This window comes from Ochotona curzoniae, unplaced genomic scaffold (genome assembly GCF_017591425.1).
Source record: "Ochotona curzoniae isolate NIBS_2020 unplaced genomic scaffold, NIBS_Ocur_1.0 scaffold_4701, whole genome shotgun sequence".
In the NCBI taxonomy this organism is placed as follows: Eukaryota; Metazoa; Chordata; class Mammalia; order Lagomorpha; family Ochotonidae; genus Ochotona; species Ochotona curzoniae.
This window is the reverse complement of record NW_024467122.1, coordinates 51,271,692-51,292,636: the sequence shown is the minus strand read 5'-3', so window position 1 is coordinate 51,292,636 and position 20,945 is coordinate 51,271,692. Positions and strand designations below refer to the sequence as shown.

General features: G+C 42.2%; 1 protein-coding gene across 4 annotated transcripts in view; it reads left to right on the top strand.

Annotated features, from left to right (window-relative positions):
* The window catches only part of TP53BP1 (tumor protein p53 binding protein 1), an 82,618-nt gene that overhangs the window by 47,461 nt on the left and 14,212 nt on the right, over nt 1-20,945 (top strand). For all 4 annotated transcript variants that reach the window (XM_040969752.1, XM_040969753.1, XM_040969755.1 and 1 more), the window contains 3 exons: nt 3,786-3,878; nt 13,839-14,322; nt 19,366-19,518. In XM_040969752.1, the coding sequence (XP_040825686.1) occupies nt 3,786-3,878; nt 13,839-14,322; nt 19,366-19,518 (730 nt within the window). The remainder of the gene's footprint in view (nt 1-3,785; nt 3,879-13,838; nt 14,323-19,365; nt 19,519-20,945) is intronic.

Sequence of the window (20,945 nt, the reverse complement as noted above, 5' to 3'; positions counted from 1 at the left end):
TGTGTTGAGTTGATTGTAGGCTTTCTTCTTAATGCTTTTAAGCCTAACAAGGCAACTGTTACACATAGAACTAAGACAGTAAAAGATCTTCCCTCTGTTAATGTGAGGGTGTCTTTTTTTCTGTTAGGAGGCTGAAATTGCGATTGTTGTTGTTGTTGGGAAAGTAAAGGGTGTACAAGAGATAGCTGTAGACAACGTTCCTTCCCCATCAGCAGCATGGACTCAGGCTGTTTATCGTCTGTCTGCTATGTTGAGCTGTTGTTTCTGCTTTGTCATGGATGCTGTAATGCTTTGAGGAAGAGCATAACCTCACCCTGAGGTTTTGGTGGTGAAGCTTTGCCATCTGGTGGCTGTTAGGGAATTGTCAGTTGCTTTTCTCATGAGGCTTCAAATATGAAAGCACTATTGACAGAGAAATAGAGTTTATTATTTTTAAGATTTATTTTTAAATTTGAAAGTCAGATTTGCAGAGAGGGACAAGGAGGATCATCCTTCTGCTGATTCACTCCCCAGATGACTGCAATGGGCAGAGCTAAACCATTCTGAAACCAGGAGCTAGGAGCTTCTGGGTTTCCCACGTGGGTGCTGTGGCCCAAGGCCTTGGGCACCCCTCTGCTGCCTTCCCAGCGGGATTGAAAGTGGAGCTGCTAGAACTAGAATTAGTTTCCAGTTGAGATGCTGGCACTGTAAGGCAAAAGATTAGTCTATATCACCAAGCTGGTCCCGAGGTGACAGCTCTTAAGTTAGAGCTCGTAAGTTAGTTAGTAGGCACGCGCTGTGAAACCAGGTTTGGTACAAGAGTGCTGGAGTGTTCAGGGGGATAGCTGGCTTATGTATACTCTTGGGACCAGTGTTGTAGCATAACAAGTTAATGTGGCAGCTATATCCTATATGTATGCTGGTTTGTGTCCCTGCTGCTCTACTTTGCACCTAGTTGCCTGCTTATGGCCTGGTAAGGCAAGAGAAGATGGCTCAAATTCTTGGGTCCTTGCACCCATGTAGAGACCCAGAGGAAACGCCTGGCTTTGGATTGACTCAGCTACAACTGTTGAGGCCATTTGGGGAGTGATTCAGCAGATGAAAGAACTCTTTCTCTCTCTCTCTCTCCCTTCTCTGAAGCTCTTTGAATATATCTAGACAATAGTATGCTAGACTGTCTGGCATTGTCTATACCAACAATATCCAGGTACACTTTAAAAAGACTGATAGACTTGTGACTGCTTTTGAAGAACTACTGTAATAATATGTGGAAAATCAGGGAGTGAGAAATTGGGGAGAGGATGGGGAAATCCCAGATCCTATGGAATTATACCATAAAATTCAAAATTAAAATAAAAAGGTGAAATAGAAATTTAAAAAACTATTTTCTTTTTAATAAAAAGGTGTGAGCTGCTTTGCAGTTCCAGCCAGGGATGTTGTTTGAGAATGCAGATGTGTTCATGGATCTCTAAATTTTTAAAACAGAAGGTTTGATTTCTTTTTTTTAATCAAAATTTGATGGGCTAGCTTGATGCTCCTTTGTGGGTTTTTGATTGTCTTCAAAAATCTTTGGATCTACTGTTAGCTATGTTTCAATTCAGTTATTCTGTAGGCTCTTGCATGTTTAATCTGGAAGAGAAGTACTTTAGGGTCTTTAATTCAGTTATTGAAGACCCATTAAGGAGCTGTAGTCTTTTTTTTTTTTAAGATTTATTTATTTTTATTGCAAAGTCATATGCAGAGGAGAGTCAGAGAGGAAGGTCTTCCGTCTGGTGATTCACTTCCCAAGTGACAACAATGGCCAGAACTAAGCCAATCTGAAGCCAGGAGCTTCTTCCAGGTTTCCCACGTGGGTGCAGGGTCCTAAGGCTTTGGGCTGTCCTCAACTGCTTTCCCAGGATACAAGCATGGAGCTGGATGGGAAGTGGACCTGCTGGGATTAGAACCGGCACTCATAAGTGATTCTGCTGCATGCAAGGTGAGGACTTTAGCTGCTACACTATAGTGCTGGCACAGGAGCTGTAGTCTTGTGAGATGCAAAAACTAGAGTTTGTTCTCTGGTTTTAACAGAATTATGTCAGGGGCCCCATTTGTTACTTTATCCCTGTGTACATTGAGAGTACAGAATGTGCTGCTTAGGTGCTTTAGGCTTTAGAGTCAGCTATAAGGAAGAAAAAAGGAAAACTGGAAGAGAAAGTGATGGTGGTAGATCTCGGGGTGACACTGTTAGTGATGTGAAGAAAAATTTGTATATAGGAATCTAGGTTTAAAATGTTGTGACCAGGGCCCGGTACGATAGCATACTTGCACACCCCGGTATCCCATATGGGCACCGGTTCTAATCCCGGCAGCCTTGCTTCCCATCCAGCTCCCTGCTTGTGACCTCAGAAAGCAGTTGAGGGTGGACCACAGCCTTGGGACCCTGCAGCCGCGTGGGAGACCTGGAAGAAGCTCCTGGCTCCTGGCTTCGGATTGACTCAGCGCCGGCCGTGCGGCCGCTTGGGGAGTGAACCATTGGACGGGAGATCTTCCTCTCTGTCTCTCCTCCTCTCTGTAAAATGTTGTGACCATTCATTTGATCACTGGATTCACCATCGAAAGGCATTTGCATTAGAAATATTAAAAATGATTATTTCTTCCTTCCTCTATGTTTAGGTGAAGCTTTTAAGTGTTCTCTGGCTTTTTATGGAAATTTCGAAGTAGTGGTTTTAATAGACTTCCTCTGTGTTTCAAAAATTACCTGTTCATGGCCAGTCTTCATTTGTTTAGAAGTGCTCCCCTCCCCACTGCATTATTTTAAAGATAATTCCAGCATTGTATCATTTTATCTCTAGATACTTAAATGTTGTGTGTAAAAAAAAAAAAAAAAGCTTTATTTATTTGAAAATTAGCATTACAGAGAGAGCGCGAGAATGTCCGCCATCTGCTGATTCTCCTTTACCAGGGTTATCTGGCAGAGGTTAGGCAGAAGGCAGGACTGGTGCTTATGGGATGCCCGTGTCATAGGTGATGGTATAATGCAATAAGAAATTGATAGTTATAAATTGGTAGTTATTTTTTCATGTTACTGAATGCTCAAATGTTTAGATTTCTGTGACGGCATCAAGAGCTACATATTGCATTGGAATAATGCATCTCTCAAAGTCTCATGTGATTTAAAATCTATGAAGTACCCCATCCTTTCTTCCTTTCCCCTTGCGAATTATCCCTGAACATAACTGTGTTATTCTATAGTTTCTTGACTTTGCTGATTGCATCTTTGGGGATTAAATATAGCCCACTCTGTCTTTTATTCCTTGTGAGTCCTTAAATGATTTTTGTTGTGTTAATATGAAACAAATTGTGATAATTTGCATTTTGTGAGATGATTTAGAGTTTGGGGTACAGAAAAGTTTTATTTCTTCTGTGCCTAGAGGGATAATCTGCAGGGCTATTTTTTATTTTAATTTTTTTTTTTTAATTTGGAAGGCAGGTTTACAGAGAGAGAAAGATCTTCCACCTGCTGGTTCGCTCTCCAAGTGGCCATAGCAGCCAGAGCTGAGCCAGTCTGGAGCCAGGAACCAGGAGCTTCTTCTGGGTCCTCATGTGGGTTCAGTGTCCCCGGTCTTTGGGCCATCCTCTGCTGTTTTCCCAGGCCACAAACAGGGAGCTGGATGGGAAGTGAAGCAGCCAGGATATGAACCGTGCCCAAATGGGATCCCTGCCGTTGTAAAGCAAGGAATTAGCCTCTAGTCCAACATTCCAGAGTCCAGGATTACTTTTCTTTGAAAATTAACACAGTACATTGCTTTAATTTATGACCGTAGTCCCCAGAAGACTGTGACTGTGTTCAGCTGCATCTGTGAAGCCCGGCAAGAGGTCCAGGTGCGAAGTGAGGATGCCCCCTCTGCACACAGCAGGTAAGCATGGTTTTTAAAGATGTTTACTTGAAAGGCAGAGAGAGAGAAAAGGAGGCAACTCAGATACCTTCCATCTTCTAGTTCACTTCTCAAATGACAACATTGGTCAGGGTTAGATCAGGCCGAATCCAAAAGTCAGGAGCTTCCTCTAGGTCTCCTACATGGAGGCAGTGACCCAAGTGCTTAAGCCACCTCAGACAAAGTTTCTTTGGAGATCTCCCCAATGGAAATGCTGGACTCAGAACACTAACCAGGAAGAGAGAGAAGACAGAACAGGTCAATCTACCATCTCAGCTGTATGTTGGCAGCTAAATACAGGGGCAAACGGAGACTCTATGATGGACTGTGTCAATCAGTGGATTCTTCAAAGACCTCATAGTGCTTGGAGTGGCCAGATTGGCAGCAATTTATAACTGGTGAACTATCAAACCCACTTGAGCAAGAACCTCGCAGCATACCCTACCTGTGGGACCTGGGGAGGGTGGGAAATTGGGTGGGCCTTCTCCCTTAATACCCCCGTTTAAACATGAAGGAAACATGTAAACAACAATAAAAAAAAAAAGAAATATTTTAATAAGCAAAAGAAAGGGAGAGAGAAAGAGAGGAACTATGTTAGGTGGAAGCTTCTGGCACATACGGCTTACCTAACATGCAGTTAGTGCTGTGTTCTTTTGCCAGCTTGCTAGATGGTCGAAAAGGGCAAATTCAGAGATCAAGGTAGAAATACAAGTTTCAAAACCAGACTTAGTATCATTACCTCTGTCTTTTATTTTTCCTACTTAGCCCAGTCCTGAGCCATTCTCAATACTTCTTCTGCCATTATCTTTTAAATTGTTCTTACAACAGTAGAGACTCTTTCAATGTATAATCAAGGTTTAAAATAAACCCATCCCATCACCTAAAAAAAAAAAAATAAACATGAAGGAAACAATATGGAAATGATAGTCTTACCTACTTTCCTATAGCCCTTGAACCTTTTTACCCCAATTAACTATGTAAAGATTGTCAAAAATATAATAAAAAAAAATTGCCAGAAGAAAAAAAATAATAAAAGACTTGCCAAAAACCTAAAAAAAAAAAGAGATTTATTTATTTATTAAGATTTATTTATTCTTATTGGAAAGTCAGATTTATAGAGAGAAGTAAAGACAGAAAAAAAATCTTCCTTCTGCTGGTTTACTCCCCAAGTGGCCACAATGGCAGGTGCTGAGCTGAGCTGATCCAAAGCCAGGAGCTTCTGCTGGGTTCTTCCACACAGGAGCAGGTTCCCAAGGTTGCATTCCTAAGCCACAAGCAGGGAAATGGAAGAGAAGTGGAGCAGCCAATATGGGATCCCGGCACATGGAAGTCAAGGACTTCAGCCACTAGGCTATTGCGCTAGTCCCAGTTAGTCCTCTCTTAATGCTTTCCCCCAACGCATTAGTAGAGAGATGGAGATCGGAAGTGGAGCAGCTGGGACTGGTTTTGGCGTCAGTATGGGATGCTGGCATTGAGGATGGAGACTTAGCACATTACCACAGTACCAATCCCAAGCCTGGTTTTCATAACCTTTTTTGGACTACATTGATTGATGAAAGATCCTTCTCCAAAATAGGATATTTATTGCTAGTATTTTGTCAGCTTGAGTTAAATTTAAATTTTTTATTTGAAGGACATATTCTGCAAGGATTTATAAATAAGATTCCATGACAAATTTTTTTTGATGTTTTCAAGAAGCATTTTTGTCTATCTGCTTTGCAGTGACTGCATCTTCATGATTTAAAAAAAAAAATAGTAAAATTCTTTATTACCAATATTGCTTGGAAGTGTTTGCTTTAAAAAAATTTTTGAGGGCCCGGCAGCGTGGCCTAGCAGCTAAAGCCCTCACCTTGAACGCCCCGGGATCCCATATGGGCGCTGGTTCTAATCACCGCAATTCCACTTCCCATCCAGCTTCCTGCCTGTGGCCTGGGAAAGCAGTCAAGGACAACCCAAAGCCTTGGGACCCTGCACCTGTGTGGGAGACCCGGAAGAAGTTCTTGGCTCCTGGCTTTGGATTGGCATAGCACTGGCCGTTGCGGTTACTTGGGGAGTGAATCATTGGACAGAAGATCTTCCTCTCTGTCTTTCCTCCTCTCTGTATGTCTGACTTTCCAATAAATAAATAAATCTTTAAAAAAAAAATTTTTGTTTTGAAAGGCAGGGAGACAGATGGAGGTAGAATTGTCTCCTGGTTCACTCCCTCAGTGCTTCAAAGCTGGGCCCAGCCAGGCCATTAGACAGGACCTCCATCCAGTTCCCCTGTTTAGGTGGCAGGGACCCAAATACTTCCGCCATCGTCTCGCAGAAAGCCGGATCAGAAGTGGAGGCAGGGCTCTGTCCTTGGCACTCTGTTAAGGGATGTGGTTATCCATGCAGAGGTAACCAGCTGTGCCAAAGTGCCGCACTTAGTTTTATATAGAGTCAAAAGTACAGGCTATCACGTCCAGTGCTTTGGCTCAGTGGATTAAGCCACTACCTGCAACTTCGGCATCCCACGTGAGCACTCATTTGAGTCCCTGATGCTCCATTTGATCTTTCTCCCTAGCACAGCGCTTGTTAAAATGAAGATGGCTTCACCATGACATTGTGGCCATATGGAGAGAATCAGAGCATGCATGATCTTCCTCTCACTTTGTTCCTCTAAGTTTGCCTTTCAAGTAAATTAAAAAACAATAATAAGGGATGTTTATTACCTCAGATTTAAGGTTTTTTAGACCTGATGAAATAGATTTTTCTGTAATTAGTTTAGTATTCTTAGTTACAGGTGTTTCTTGTATTTAAATTATTAGTGTCTTACTTAGAAGATATTATTTAAAAAAGTATTTGTTTGAAGAGCAGAGTAACAGGAGGAGAGGGGGACTAGGCTGGACTGAACTGGATCAAGCAGAAGCCAGGAGCTAAGAGCTACATGCAGGTCTCCCACATGAGCAGAAAGTGGATTGCTTGAGCAGGGAGCTGGATGGAAAGTGGAGCAGCAGGGACATGAACCAGTGCCCCTGTGTGATACTGGCATGGCAGGCAGAGGCTTAGCTTACTACTCAATGATGATGGCCCAGACTATATTACTTTTACATTTGGTATACAGAAATATGCAGTACGAAAGTATATGTGTTTCGATTATGAGGTGGTATCTTGAACCTCTTGAATTCAGTTATTTTTAAAGTTAGAACAGGTGATGATACTTTGGTGTATTTGTAATGAAGGTATTAGTAGCATAATTTCTTTTCAGGAATTTTTTATAAACATGGAATACTTGTGGATTTTATAGGGTACCATGTATTATTTCAACACTTGGAAACTAATCAAATCAGGCAGTTAGCATTTCTATTTTTTTTTCTTAAATGATGTGTTCATTTTTATCAGAAAGGCAGATTTAAAGAGAGGAGTCACAGAGAGAAATACCTGCCATCTGCTCGTTCCCTCTCCAAATGGCAGCAGCGGCCAGAGCTGAGCCGATCCGAAACCAGGAGCTCTGCTGGGTCTCCTACACGGGTGCAGGGTCCCAAGGCTTTGGGCCGTCCTTGATTGCTTTCCCAGGCCACAAGCATGGAGCTGGATGGGAAGTGGGACAGCCACTGGGACATGAACCGGTGCCCATAAGTGATGCCAGTGCTTGTAGGGGTCGGATCCAGTTGAGCCATTGTGTTGATCTGCTCATTCCTCTCCCTTTAAAAAATTATTCAGTTTCATCGATAGGGCAGATTTACAGAGAGAAGGAGAAACAGGAAGAAGCATTTCCATTTCTTATTTTTTTTCTATTTAGAGCCTACAAGTTCCCTTTTCCAGTTCTTCACACTGTATGTTATACCTAAGTGAGAACTATATGTGGTTGCCCCACTGTTTGAGCACCTCATGCAGTATTTCTTTTCTTTCATTTGTTCTTTGTTTCATCCTTTCTTTCATTCTTTCTTCCTTTCTGTTCATCCTTGTTTCTTTTCATCTCTTCTCAGTTTTGTTTCCTTTTTCTTCCTTTCTTTCATCATTTTCCCTGTGGCAGAACCCCAGAGAGTATGAGAGGCAGACCAATACACACACATAAGTATCTTCAGTCCACTGGTTCACTCCCCAAATGCTTGCCATAGCCAGGGCTGGGTCAGGCTGAAGGCAGGAGCTGGAAACTGGGTCCTGGTCTTCCATGGGTGAGAGGTACTAAGGTGTCATCTCCTACCTCCTGGTCCTGGGCAGGAAGTAAAGGTGCTGGGACTCCCACAAGCACTGCAGTACAGGCTGGGGACCTCCCACGTTGTGGCTTAACCTACTGTGCTACAATGCTTGCTACTGACCCAGTTATTTAACGGCTAAAATTTGTTGTTTTAGCATCAATTTTTAACTTCATTTTTAAATGTTTGTTATGGGCCCGGCACTATAGTGTAATGTGTAAAGTACTCGCCTTGAACATGCTGGGATCCCAAATGGGCACTGGCTCTAACCCTGGTGGCTCCAGTTCCCATCCAGCTACCTGCTTGTGGCCTGGGAAAGCAGTTGAGGATGGCCCAAAGCATTGGGACCCTGCCCCTACATGGGAGACCTGGAAGAGCTCCTGGCTCCTGGCTTTGGGTTGGCTCGGCTTCAGCCGTTGTGACTACTTGGGGAGTTGCCTGTTCTCTATATATATCTACCTTTTCAATTAAAAAAACATAAAATAAAAATAAATCTTTTAAAAAAATGTTTGTTACATAGGTGGGGCGGTTGCAGGCCCCTGCAGGTCTGTGCGTGGGGAGGGGGAGCAAGTGGTGAAAGAAAAGACTTACTCTCCCTCCTCTGATCGTGGGGCCTGAGAGAGAATGGGGAGATGTTATCCTGCTGATTTTTGCTGTCAGACGTGGTTCCCTAATTTTATCTTGGGGACCCTGATGTGGTGAAGAATGTCCTAAGGGTGTTACTTGAGTGATCTCGGTTGTGCTGAGATGGTGTTGGTTTTATTGAGGTGTGAAGTACCACCTCCCGCATCTGCAGGCTGTCTGCTTAGGGATGTCCTGAGCCTCAGACTGTTAGTGTCAGTTGGTAACTGTAGCATATTGTGACCAGAGTAGAACTGTGTGGCTGTTACTAATGGAAAAAAAGATATGTGATGATTAATTTTTTCAAATTTTCTGTTTCTAAAGTTGTTTTCTGGTGAAGATTTCTGTTTTACTGTTTTCCTGGGATATTAATATGCATCTTTATGATGATTTTTTTTTTCTTGATTGCTTTAGTTATTTCTGAACATTCATAAACTTGATAGGAGTTGGGTAGGATTTTTTGCAGTATGTATTGCAGATGAGGCTTTTGTTTTGCCTGCCGTTCAATTTTATCCAAAAATTGAAAGGTCAATTTTTGGCTGATCTGTCATCTACTGGTTTGCTCTCCAGATAAATGCGATAGTCATGGCTGGGCCAGGCTGAAGCCAGCAGCTGGGAACTTGACCGGGGTCTGCCATATGCATGCAGGAACGCAGACACTTGGGTCATCTTCTGCTACTTTTCCTAGGCCAGTAGCAGAGAGCTGGATCAGAAATAGAGCAACCAGGACACAAACAGGAGCCCAGGTGTGATGCTGGCATCATAGACTGTCACTTCAATCACCGTGCCACAATGCTGGCCCCCTCAGCTTTGATGTTAATCATAAAATTTTGTCAGCCAGGGAGAAAGTATTATTTTAGTATTGTTAAACCAGTTAGAATGGTAAGAATCAAACTGATATTTGATAGGAATCAGTTGAATATTGCTAAGAGATGCAGTCCTGACCTGTTTGGCTTGGGGGACTCCTTTTTGTTGTTGCGTGACTATTGCTATGTTAGATATTAGGTGTGAACTTTCAGTTCCTATGGAAAGTGATTTGAATCTTTCTGATCACTTTGTTGCAGACAGATAATAGTGATTGAGCATCTGCTATGCTCAGAACTTGCCGAATGTGCTGGCTTACCTCCTAGGAGGTGGGTGCTGCTCACGAGTCTCCTGGTGATTATGTTCACAGTCCTTTTCCCTGGACTGTGAACGCAAACCCGTGGTTGAGTTTGGCAGATTTTTACGGAGAGAGGAGGGGCAGAGATCCTGCTGCCACTGGTTCACTCCCTAAATGACTGCAATGGCTAGAGTTGTGCCAGTCTAAACCCAGGGGTTAGGAGCCTTTGTGGATCTGCCATGTGGATGCCATCTTCCTTTGCCTTCCCAGTTGTGTTAGCAGGGAGGTAGATCAGCAGTAGAGCAGCAGTAGGGACTCAAACCAGCCCTGTTAGGGGATTTAGGCTCCACAGGTGGAGGCTTAACCTACAATGCCATGGCACCAGCACAGTTAGAACTCTTAGTTCAAGTTCCTCTTCAATCTCTTATTGTGGTAACATGAACTAAGCAATGCAGAAGCCCCATCAACTTTTCCTTTTCTCTTTCTCTTCTAAGGTCCCGAGCAGAGCAAGTCCTAAAAATCTCTTCATGCTCGGCTTACTTTGCCTGTCTAGGCAAGCTGAGCTCTTTCCAAGTACAAGATGCCCCTTGCTGTCTTGTCTTTTTTGTTTGTTTCCTAAATCTCCCCCTTCCCACCCCTTCCCCCACTCCCTTTTCATGGTCCTAATCCCTTAACTCCTTGGCCTTACTTTTTGGGTTTGTTTAACTTTATGCCCTGTAAATGTGATACCCAAATCAAAAATGGAAATTCGTATGTGATCTTGGTATGATCAGTTCAGAGTGGATTCTTTTTATCTTAATTTTTTTTCTATTTTCATTTATTTGAAAGACTAAGAAAGAACTTCCACCTGCTTATTAGCTCCCCAAAATGCCCACAGTAGCTGACGCTGGGCCATGTTGAAGCCAGGAGCCCAGAACTGAATACAGGTCTACCATGTGGCTGGCTGGCAGGTTCCAAGTACTTGAGCCACTACCTGTTGTCTCCCATCTGCTGTGTAAGATGCATGCCTTTTTTTTGTATCATTATCCTGGCTGTCTGTACCTGTAACATAGCCTTAAAATATTTTAGTTTGCTTGTACATAATGTGTGAGTAGATTTTTGCAGTTAATTTTCCCAGGCAATGAAGTACATATATCAAGCACTTACTTTATACTAATCCCTGAGTTATTAGCGGTGTGTGTGCACACACGTGTTTATAGAGATTTACATATTTGAAAGCCAGAGTGATGGAAAGAGGGAGAAACAGAGATTTTCTGTATTGCTGCTTCGTTTTACAAATAACTGCAATAGTGAAGATTGGGCCAGGCAAAAGTCTAGAACTCCATCTGCCTTGGATCTGGGTCAAGGGAGGCTAGTGCTTGGACAATCATCCCTGATCTTCTCAGATGCGTTAGCAGCAATGCTGTGTGGGAGTGGTGAGCCAGGACTCATGGTCATCTAAGGTAGAATTCAGGTGCTCCCACTTGTGGTTTACTCCACTGTACCACAGTTGTACACCTGGTGTTTTATATATTTATTTTTTAATGATACAGTTCTATAAGCTCAACTGATTTCCCTTTTATTATTACAATAGTATAGTCTACCACAACAGTCATAAGTCCATCATTCTGCTATTTAAGTATATCCTGACATTATAGGTAAAGACCATTGAAGGAAATCTAGCGTGTATTGTTAAGATATATTTAACAGTTTCATTGTATGTCCATCTTTGATTTAGAAATAGGAATGTATGCTGCAATGTATCTTCAATTCTTGATATTATAATCTATTATGCAGGTCTTTAAGATGTTTACCTACATATTTATTGGTCTTTTATTTTGCATGAAGCTTGCCTTATTTCGGAGAGAACATCTGATATTTGTCCTTTTGGGATTGGCTTATTTCACTGAGCATAATGGTCTCTAGTTGGGATCATTTTATTGCAAAAGGTAGAATTTCATTCATTTTAATGGTTGAGTAATTTGCCTTAGAGTAGGTATACCAGTTTCTTTATCCACTCCTCTTTCGATTGGCATCTGTGTTATTTCCATATCTTTTCTATTGTACATTGCGCTGTTATAAAGATAGCATTACAGTCACTTGCTCCTAAGCAGATTTCATTTCTTTTGGATAGCTGGGTTATGCAGTAGACCAATTTTCAATTGTCTGAGCACTCTCCATGCTGACTTCTGTAGGGGTTGTACTAGCCTGCACTCCTATCAGTAGTGAAGGAGGATGCCTTGCTTCCTACATCTCTACAGCAGCAGGTGTTGTTAGTTCACTGGAGTTAGATTTGGAATCTCAGGTTTTTTTTTTTCTTTAAAGATTTATTTATTTTTATGACAAAGTCAGATATACAGAAAGGAGAGACAGAAAGGAAAGATCTTCTGTCTGATGATTCACTCCCCAAGTGACCATAACGGCAGGATCTGCCCCGATCCAAAGCCAGGAGCCAGGAACTTTCTCCAGGTCTCCTGCACAGGTGCAGGGCCCCACGGGCCATCCTTGACTGCTTTCCCAGGCCACAGGCAGGGAGCTGGGTGGGGAGTGGGGCTGCTGGGATTAGAACCGGCGCTTGTAAGGGGATCCTGGCACATTCAAGGTGAGGACTTCAGCTGCTAGGCCACGGCACCAGGCCCGTGGTTGCTTCTTCACTTTGTTGATTATTTCCTGTATTATACTGAAGTTTGTTAGTTTGATGTAATCCTGTTTGTTTATTTTGGCTTTGACTGTCTTTGCTCTTAGTGACTGTTCTAAGAAGTCCTCACCAATGCATGTATCTTGCAGAGTGCTTCCTGTGTTTTCCTCTAATAGTTTGATTATTTCTGGGTACAGATTTAGGTCCTGATCCATTTAGAACCAATTTTTTTATAAAGTGAAAGATGGGAGTCCTCAGCTGCTAACCAGTTGTCCCAACAGTATTTATTGAGGAGATCAGGTTTTTCCCCTGGATTATTTTCAGTTCTTTTGTTGAAGATTAGTTGGCTATACATGTGTGGGCTCCCTTCTGGGGTTTCTATTCTGTTCCATTTATCATCTTTGTTTCTCTTTTTCAGTGATAATACAATGCCTTAAATGGTGTAAGTGCATGATACGAGGTTTATTTTGGCACATGTTAGGTTCTAGCCGAAGGGTGGTATCTGGTGATGACCTCTTCTTGATAGAGGCTCCGGGCAGCACAGAACATGAGACTGAGAGACTGTACATGTGTTCGTGCTGTACCCTTTCTTACAAAGCGATCAGGATCCAATCACTGGCGCTCCAGCATGATGACCTTGTTTAATCTTCATTACTCCCAAAGCCCCAACTCTAAATACCGTAAAGTATTAAGTTTCCATTTTAATACATCACAGTGGACATTAGACTTTTTAAAAAATATATATTTATTTCTATTGGAAAGGTAGATTTACAGAGAAAAGGAGGGAGATCTTACATTTTCTGATTAACCCTGCAAATGTCTGTGGTGAAAGCAGGAGCCCGGAGTTTCTTCTTGGTCACTCCTGTGGGTGCAGGGTCACAAGCACTTGAGCCATTCTCCACTACTTTCTCGGCGTATGCAGGGAGCTGGATGGGGAAGTAGGACAGCTTGGACAGCCTGAACTAGAGCCAGTGCCCATAGGGGATGCCAGCAGCACAGACAGAGGCTTACCCTTCTATGCCTTAGTTCTAGCTGAACCTTAGCTTTTTTTTTTTAAGGTTTATTTATTTCTATTGAAAAGTCAGATATGTAGAAAGATCTTCCATCCCCTGATTTCACTCCCCAAATGGCTACAGTGGCCCTGGTGCTTAGCCGATTCGAAGCCAGGAGCTTCTTCCAGGTCTCTCTCACGAGTGCTGGGTCGCAAGGCTTTGTGCCGTCCTCAACTGCTTTCCCAGGCCACAAGCAGGGAGCTGGGTGGGAAGTGGCCACCAGGATTTGGACTGGCACCCGTATGGGATCCCAGTGCATGCAAGACAAGGACTTCATTCACTAGGCTACCATGTCGGGCCTGGGTCTTAATTTTTAGCATGAATTTTGCGGGGAGTAAACTGTATTCAAAACAGAGGACATGTTTTCTTCGTACGCTTCATTTTCAGGGGGAGCTTGCTCCATTTTCCAAGGAATCAAGAAGAAGAGGAGAAAGACAAATCGGAGGGTGACCAGAGGAACAGGCAGATTGAGCACTCTGTGAAGCCCGTTAGTTCCGTCAAGGACGCTGCCTCTCCTCTCTCCCAGCAGAGGGCCACCCAGAGGCTGTCCTGTCCTCAAGAAGAAGCAATGGAGACAGACGTGTTAGAAGGCCAGAAAGGAAGACGGGATATGAATCAGGAAAAGCCCAGTAAGACCTTGACTGAAAGGGCCACCCAGAATAACGTAGGAATCCAGACCACAGAGCGTTCCCTGTGGGTCCCAGAAACTGCTTCAGCAGCAACCCAGACCATAAAGAATGTGTGTGAGCAGGGAACCAGTACAGTGGACCACAGCTCTGGGAAACAGGATGCCACGGTGCAGACGGAGAAGGGGAGTGGTGAGAAGCCCATCAGTACTCCTGGGGATGACACCGAGTCTCTGCACAGCCAGGTGAGAGGACAGAGCAGCGCGCCCTGGCCGTCTGCTGTGGACTGCCCTTGGTCTCAGCAACAGAGTGGCTTCACTTCTACTTTAATCATAAATAACAGTTTTGTATGAAACATTGGCTGTAAGATTAAAGCCGTTGATCCAGAATAGGGCTAGTGAGAATTATGATTAACTCCAGCCAATGGGTATTTTAGGCACTATGAGATAGTGGTGGAGTTTGTGAGGTAGGTCTTCACTGGAAAAAAAAACCTGGCATTTATACTCTGGATCCTGTAATATTCTATAAATTCTGTCTTTTGTTTTTGCCAACACTTTTTATCCTCCTTACTGACCATCAACTAATAACTTTTCCCTGAAGTAAATCATAATAATCTTTCTCCGTGGTTCCTAGGAACTCAAAGAATAGAAAATAAGGGAGGAAGAAAAAGCAATGGAAGATGGCCTATTGCAGTATTGGAAACAGGAATGATAATAAAAAGAATTAGAATTAGGTGTGGGGGAAGGTCTCCAGGTGAATAGAGACTATAGAGAATAGGTTAGGATAGAGTTCAGAAAAAAAGGTTGAGGCTAATACAAATGAGGCTGGAGGAAGAAAAGATTCCTGGGAATAGCTCCAGGAAGTACATAGACCTGCATCTATGCCTGTGAGGACAAATAAGTACGAGTTCAGAGTTTGCTGAGGTGGCAGTGGGATCCATGGCAGGGACATTTCACAAGTCAGTTAAAGTGATTAAGTTGCCTTTTCAGTTGCTCTGTAGATCATCTTATTTTGGGATCTGCCTGACAAGTCTCCACTAGTGATGTGCCTCATTCTGGTTGTCCAAGTTTAGTACAAATGAAATACCGTTCCTATTTAACACCTACAGTTTGTCAGTGTTGTTCTCAAGACAATGTAGTCCACGAGGTTGATACTAATCCAGTTTTCCAGGTTAAGAAACCAAACTGTGGAAAGGTTAAGTAACTTACCTAAGATTTTCCCGTTAGTCGGTACAGAACTAAAATTTGAACTCAGTGTATTTGACTTCAGAATTAATATTCTTGAACTGGACATTTGTTGGTTTTTTCCTTTTATTTATTTTGTTTTCATTTTTTGGATTGGACATTTGGTGCAGTGGTGAAGGTACTAGTTGGAGTGCTCCCATCCCATATCTGGATCCCAGCTATCTGGCGGGGACACCTGGATCAATTCCAGGTTGCTGGCTTTAGCCTTGTGCAGCCCCAGCTGTTGTGGGTAGTTGAGGAGTGAACCAATGGGTAAGAGAGCTTTTTTCTCTCTGCCCGTGAAATAGATAATGATAATAGTTGCAGGAGTCCCGCCCCAGCTGAGTTCGGATCTTGTGAAGGGTGTGTGGATGAGGTGCAAAGAGGAACAAAATGGACCACTATGATTTCATGATCATAATGGACAATACAAGAAGGCTGTCCCCTTTATATAAAAGCCCTCACAAGCCCTGGCACAGACTTTTGACATCATGGTCAAGTGGGTGTATCCAAAAATAATTCTGCCCTTTGTTTCACCTAAAAACTCTAGAAGTTCCTGCTACAATTCTTATTCTACAACTGAATCTTGTATCACAAAGAAAAGGAAAACCTAAAGATGGAGGAAAGAATGAAACCCTAAATACAGGTCCCTTCATTAGCATAAAATCAATGGGGACAGCCAAGACAGTAAGAATAATGTAAGGCCCTTTTGCAAGACATTATTATTGACATTAACCTCCACGGTCACATCGAGTAAAAGACCAAACACCAAGATGCCTGAATGGATTAGAATTCTTCCGCAGGGTGGTCTGGGGTCCATGCAAAGGAAGGTGGAGCTGCGTTCAGGTGGCCGTAGAGATGTCCGCCAGGCCCTGCTATACAGTGGGAAGTTCCTTGCGGCCCTGCCTGCAGTGGAACAATACTCTTCACACCTTGGTAATAATGTTCATTTTTTGGTGTTGTTTTCTATTTTACTTTTTATTGTAAAATACATATATATATGATTTATATATAATAAATTTAAAATATCTTTATGTAAAAGTAACAAATACATATTAATATGTAAATATATAAGGTATATAAAGTAATATATATATAAAAGTGAATCTATATGTTATTTAAAACAGTTTAAATTCTAGTTCATACGATATTACAGTATTATTATGCGTAGCTAATTCCTGCACCGTGGTTCTTTACCATGAGCAGAAAATACCAGATGCAGCGAGGTATCTTAGGAGGTTTATTCCAGGCGGCAGGAAGGAGGTGGAGGTAGTGGAAGACAGGGAGAAGGAAGCCTCTGGGGCCTCTTTATGCAGGTAGGCCCACAAGGTGTGGGGGACGGGATTGGGAGGTTTGAGGGCAGGCCCCAGGGGATTGGTGCCTGCAGGTGAATGCCTAGGGATGATTGGTGAGCGAGTGGGGTTAGGGAAGGGGCTGGAGGATTGGGGGTGGGATTCTCAGGTGGAATGCTGGTTACATCTGATTGGTGGATGGCTGGACTGGCACAAATTTCAAGCTGTGAGGAAGAAGGAATGGCGCCAGGCAGGGTATTAGTCTCCGTGATGACCTTCAAATCACTCCTCACATTATACATGCAATATATATTTACTTGAAAGGTAGAGTAAGAGAGAAAGAGATTTCATCTACTCATTTATTACCCAAATGACTGCACTAGTACAGGCTAGAAGAGGCTGAAGCCATCCCAGGTGGGTGACCAGGGCCCAGGCATGTTGGCTGGACTGGGAACAGAGCAGCAGGAGCTAGAGCTCCTGCTTGGAGTCCTACCAAAACATTAGGACGCTGTCAGGATTGAGACAAGGGATTGGGCCTGGCAGGTGGTAGAAGCTCTGTAAATGTTGACTGCTGCTGGCTACTGCTGTCCGTGGATGACGATGATTACAATTACTTGTAACCACCACTGGCAATCTCCATTTTAGCAGCTATTTCATCTCCAAATTGAAATTGGAATGGGGATCATTCTGGTACATTACTGAAACTGTAAAGTAAACTTAAATTGACGTTTACCACATTGTCAGGAAAAAGGCAGTTGCTGTAACTGTAGTGGTAAATAGAATTCTCTTTAAATACAGAATAATGGAAGTTAAACCAGCTTAGCTGCAGGAAAATGAGGACAAAAGTGTGCATTTCCTTCTTAGCAGTGGTTAGGTGCCTGGGATGCCTGTAGGTCCCCTGTTAGGGCTTCCTCTTCCATTCAGCTTCCTACAGAAGTACACCCCTGGATGCTGTTTACCTGTGTGGAGCCCAGGCTGCATTCCTGGCTTGGGCCTGGTCCAGTGCTGGTTCTTGTCTGCATTTGGAGAGTGAACTAATAGTTTGAGAATATCTGTCTTTGAAACAAAAACAAAAATAAATGCATAAAAATGAAAAGAAAAAATTTCTAAGCCAGTAGGGTGAGGGAGGAGAGCAAAGATGTAGATTATTGTGATGCTGGTGTTATGAGTAAACATGCGTTTATGAAGAAATGCGAGACCGAAATTCTAGCACGAGTTATTGACTATACGTAGGTCTTAGGGACCAGCGCTGTGGTACAGCAGGCGAGCCACTATATGCAATGCTAGCTGGCATCCCAGGTGAATGCCAGTTTGAGTCCAGCTGATCAACTTCTGATCCTGCCCCCTATTAGTGCACTGGGAAAGCAGAGGAAGATGGCCCAAGTCCTAGGGCTGCTGTACCACGTGGGAGACCTAGGGGAGTTCCTGGTTCCTGGCTGGGCCCTGACCCAGCTCTGGCTGTCGCAGCCATTTGGGAAGTGAGCCAGCAAATGAAAGATCTATATCTCTCCCTCTCTCTCTCTTAACTCTTCTATTCAAATAAATAAATTTTTTAAAAATCTAGTGTGTTAATAAAAATTAACCAGATCTGACTAAAGCATAATCTGATTAAAACATGACCTTGGTGACCTTTTATGACTAAAAACTTCTGAACAAGAAGTAGCAGATGTTAATTTATCATGTTCATTTGAATAGTGATTTTAGTTTGTTTTTCTATAGGCTGAAAATAGCATATTTGAATTGTTTCAGAAGTTTTAAATCTTCTACACTTGTGTGAAATTTCCAACATGCATTTTTCTAGTCCTACACACGTAATTGTCAGCAAATGGCAGTTTAAACTTTTTTTTTTGCATGAAATAGGCTGGTTTTTCTAAATAATGAAGGAGTTGCCATATTTAAACTAACAGTCGATACAAAATCTTAATTTATGGGTCCTGTGCGGTGGCCTAGCAGCTAAGTCCTTGTCTTGAATGCACTGTGATCCCATATGGGCGCCAGTTCTAATCCCGGCAGCCCCGCTTCCCATCCAGCTCCCTGCTTGTGGCCTGGGAAAGCAGTGGAGGACGGCCCAAGCCTTGGGACCCGGCACGTGCATGGAAGACCCGGAGGAAGTTCCTGGCTCCTGGCTCTGGACCGGCGCAGTACTGGCTGTTGTAGTCACTTGGGGAGTGAAGCATCAGACAGAAGATCTTGCTCTGTCTTTCTGACTTTGCAATGAAAATAAATCTTAATTTACTAATGTTTTTGCTTCTAGGCACTACCTTAATTTTTTAACCATTGTCTATTCTTAGGAATATATTATATATTCCATATTTAATCCTGGGAGAAATCATTCTTCCAAGAGTATATTGTCATTCTTACTTATTAATGAGAGAAAAACAATGCACTAAGATGAACAGATATGTCATTCTGGCTTAAAAGGCAGGCATTCTCTACTTCATTTATGTAAAGAACTGTTGGAAATATAAACTTGTTTAGTAATTGACAGGTCGGCATCAATCGGGACTACAACATAAAAATAAGTATCTCTAGGTGTGTTAGTGTGATTTGGATATAGGTAATTTCAAGTCTTGCTGATACTTTTGTAGCTTCTTGCCCTATAGCTGATCTGCTTCCGTTGTTATGTAGAGGTGAATAGAAAACAAGATGACTGGAAAAATCCCTTCACGCTAGATGATGGATCCTTTGACTAGGCCGATGCAAGGGGAAGCCAGTGAGTGATGCAGGCAGTTGGTGACCAGAGCTTTGCTGACGCCTGCGTCTCCCGTCCTAGGGAGAAGACGAGTATGAGATACCGCAGCCTCCGCGGGGCCACGTCCTGCATCGGCACATGAGGACGATCCGGGAAGTGCGCACGCTCGTCACCCGGGTCATCACAGATGTGTATTACGTGGACGGAGCAGAAGTAGAAAGAAAAGTAACCGAGGTAACTGAGTCACCTGGGGCACCCTGCCCCCTTCCTGGACCACCAGCCACTAATACATTTCCTCCCTCCATGGTTTATTAGAAAAGATTAAAAGTGAGAGATGCTGCGACTGTGGGTTTGCTGTGTGACCATTGGTTAGTTATTTAACCATCTCAGCTTGAAAAGCTAATTGATAAACCTCATGTATAAATAACAAAAATGTTATATATTGCTTAAAAACTCAAATGAAATTTAGAATTTGCTATTCAGATGCATGTTCCTTCATTTATTTTATGTAATTTCATGTCTACTCATTTTGTCCTTTCTTGGTCTCCATCGTGTGTGTCATGGACCAGTTGGTAAGAGACATGCCTTTATGTTTTAGTGGCATCCATTGTAGACCCCTTGTAATGTTAGCATAATATTGGCATTTGCTGACTCTTTGTTAATTTGACAGCATCATATGCTTTGTTTAGATCTAATACTTGCTGAGAATCAAAATGTTTTCTCAAGTTAAACATCACATATGTTTGAACTATTGATAAGAATCACCAATATTTTATTTTTCTCCTTTCTTTACCCAAATACTCTTCTTTATTCCTGTCACCTAGCAGCATAGGAAGTTGTCCTTAAGAAGAACTAACCTCTGGTATATATTTTAGTTAAATGCAACACAATTAGTTCCTTAATGGACTGTGTGTCCCTTATGTCAAGTAACATTTGACATTAAGTTTGAGAAATTCTTCTACTTTTTATTGTCTATCAAATCTCAGAGATATTTGTTTTAAAATGCTAATTCATCTTCATTTTTTAGTGTTTCTTTAAAAATATTTGTTTCAATTTTTTGGGATTATAATAATCGCCTGAAAAGACAGGTTCAGGAAAAATCAATTTATCTTCATAGAAAACTTTCTGAAACTGTTGTAGCTCACTTTGAACTCTGCTGGGTTCATTATATTAAGTGTTTTTCATATAATTCATCCTTTACTATTTCTAAAATATCTTTCTGGAATCAGCAAGCCTGTTTAGCTAGTCTGAGGGGGGTCAATTTTCATGGTCAGAAGTTTGAAAAACAGTAAATATTTGATTCACTGCCATCAGTAAAGAAATTCACATTCAATGTTCTGAGAAATCTAATTTTATTAGAATCTATTATAGAATCTAATTTTATTTTGCTTAACTTAACATTTTCCAGGTTTATTTGACCATTAAACATTTTTAAAATTAGTACTTACTACACTCCTACAGGAATAATATTGCTATTAAATGAAACAATAATAGAGGCTACTTATTTATTTTGCAAGATGTTTACTTACTTGATTTTTTTCTTTAAAGATTTCTTTCTTTTTATTACAAAGTCAGATATACAGAGAGGAGGAGAGACAGATGATGTCCGATGATTCACTCCCCAAGTGGCCGCAGTGGCTAGAGCTGTGCCGATCTGAAGC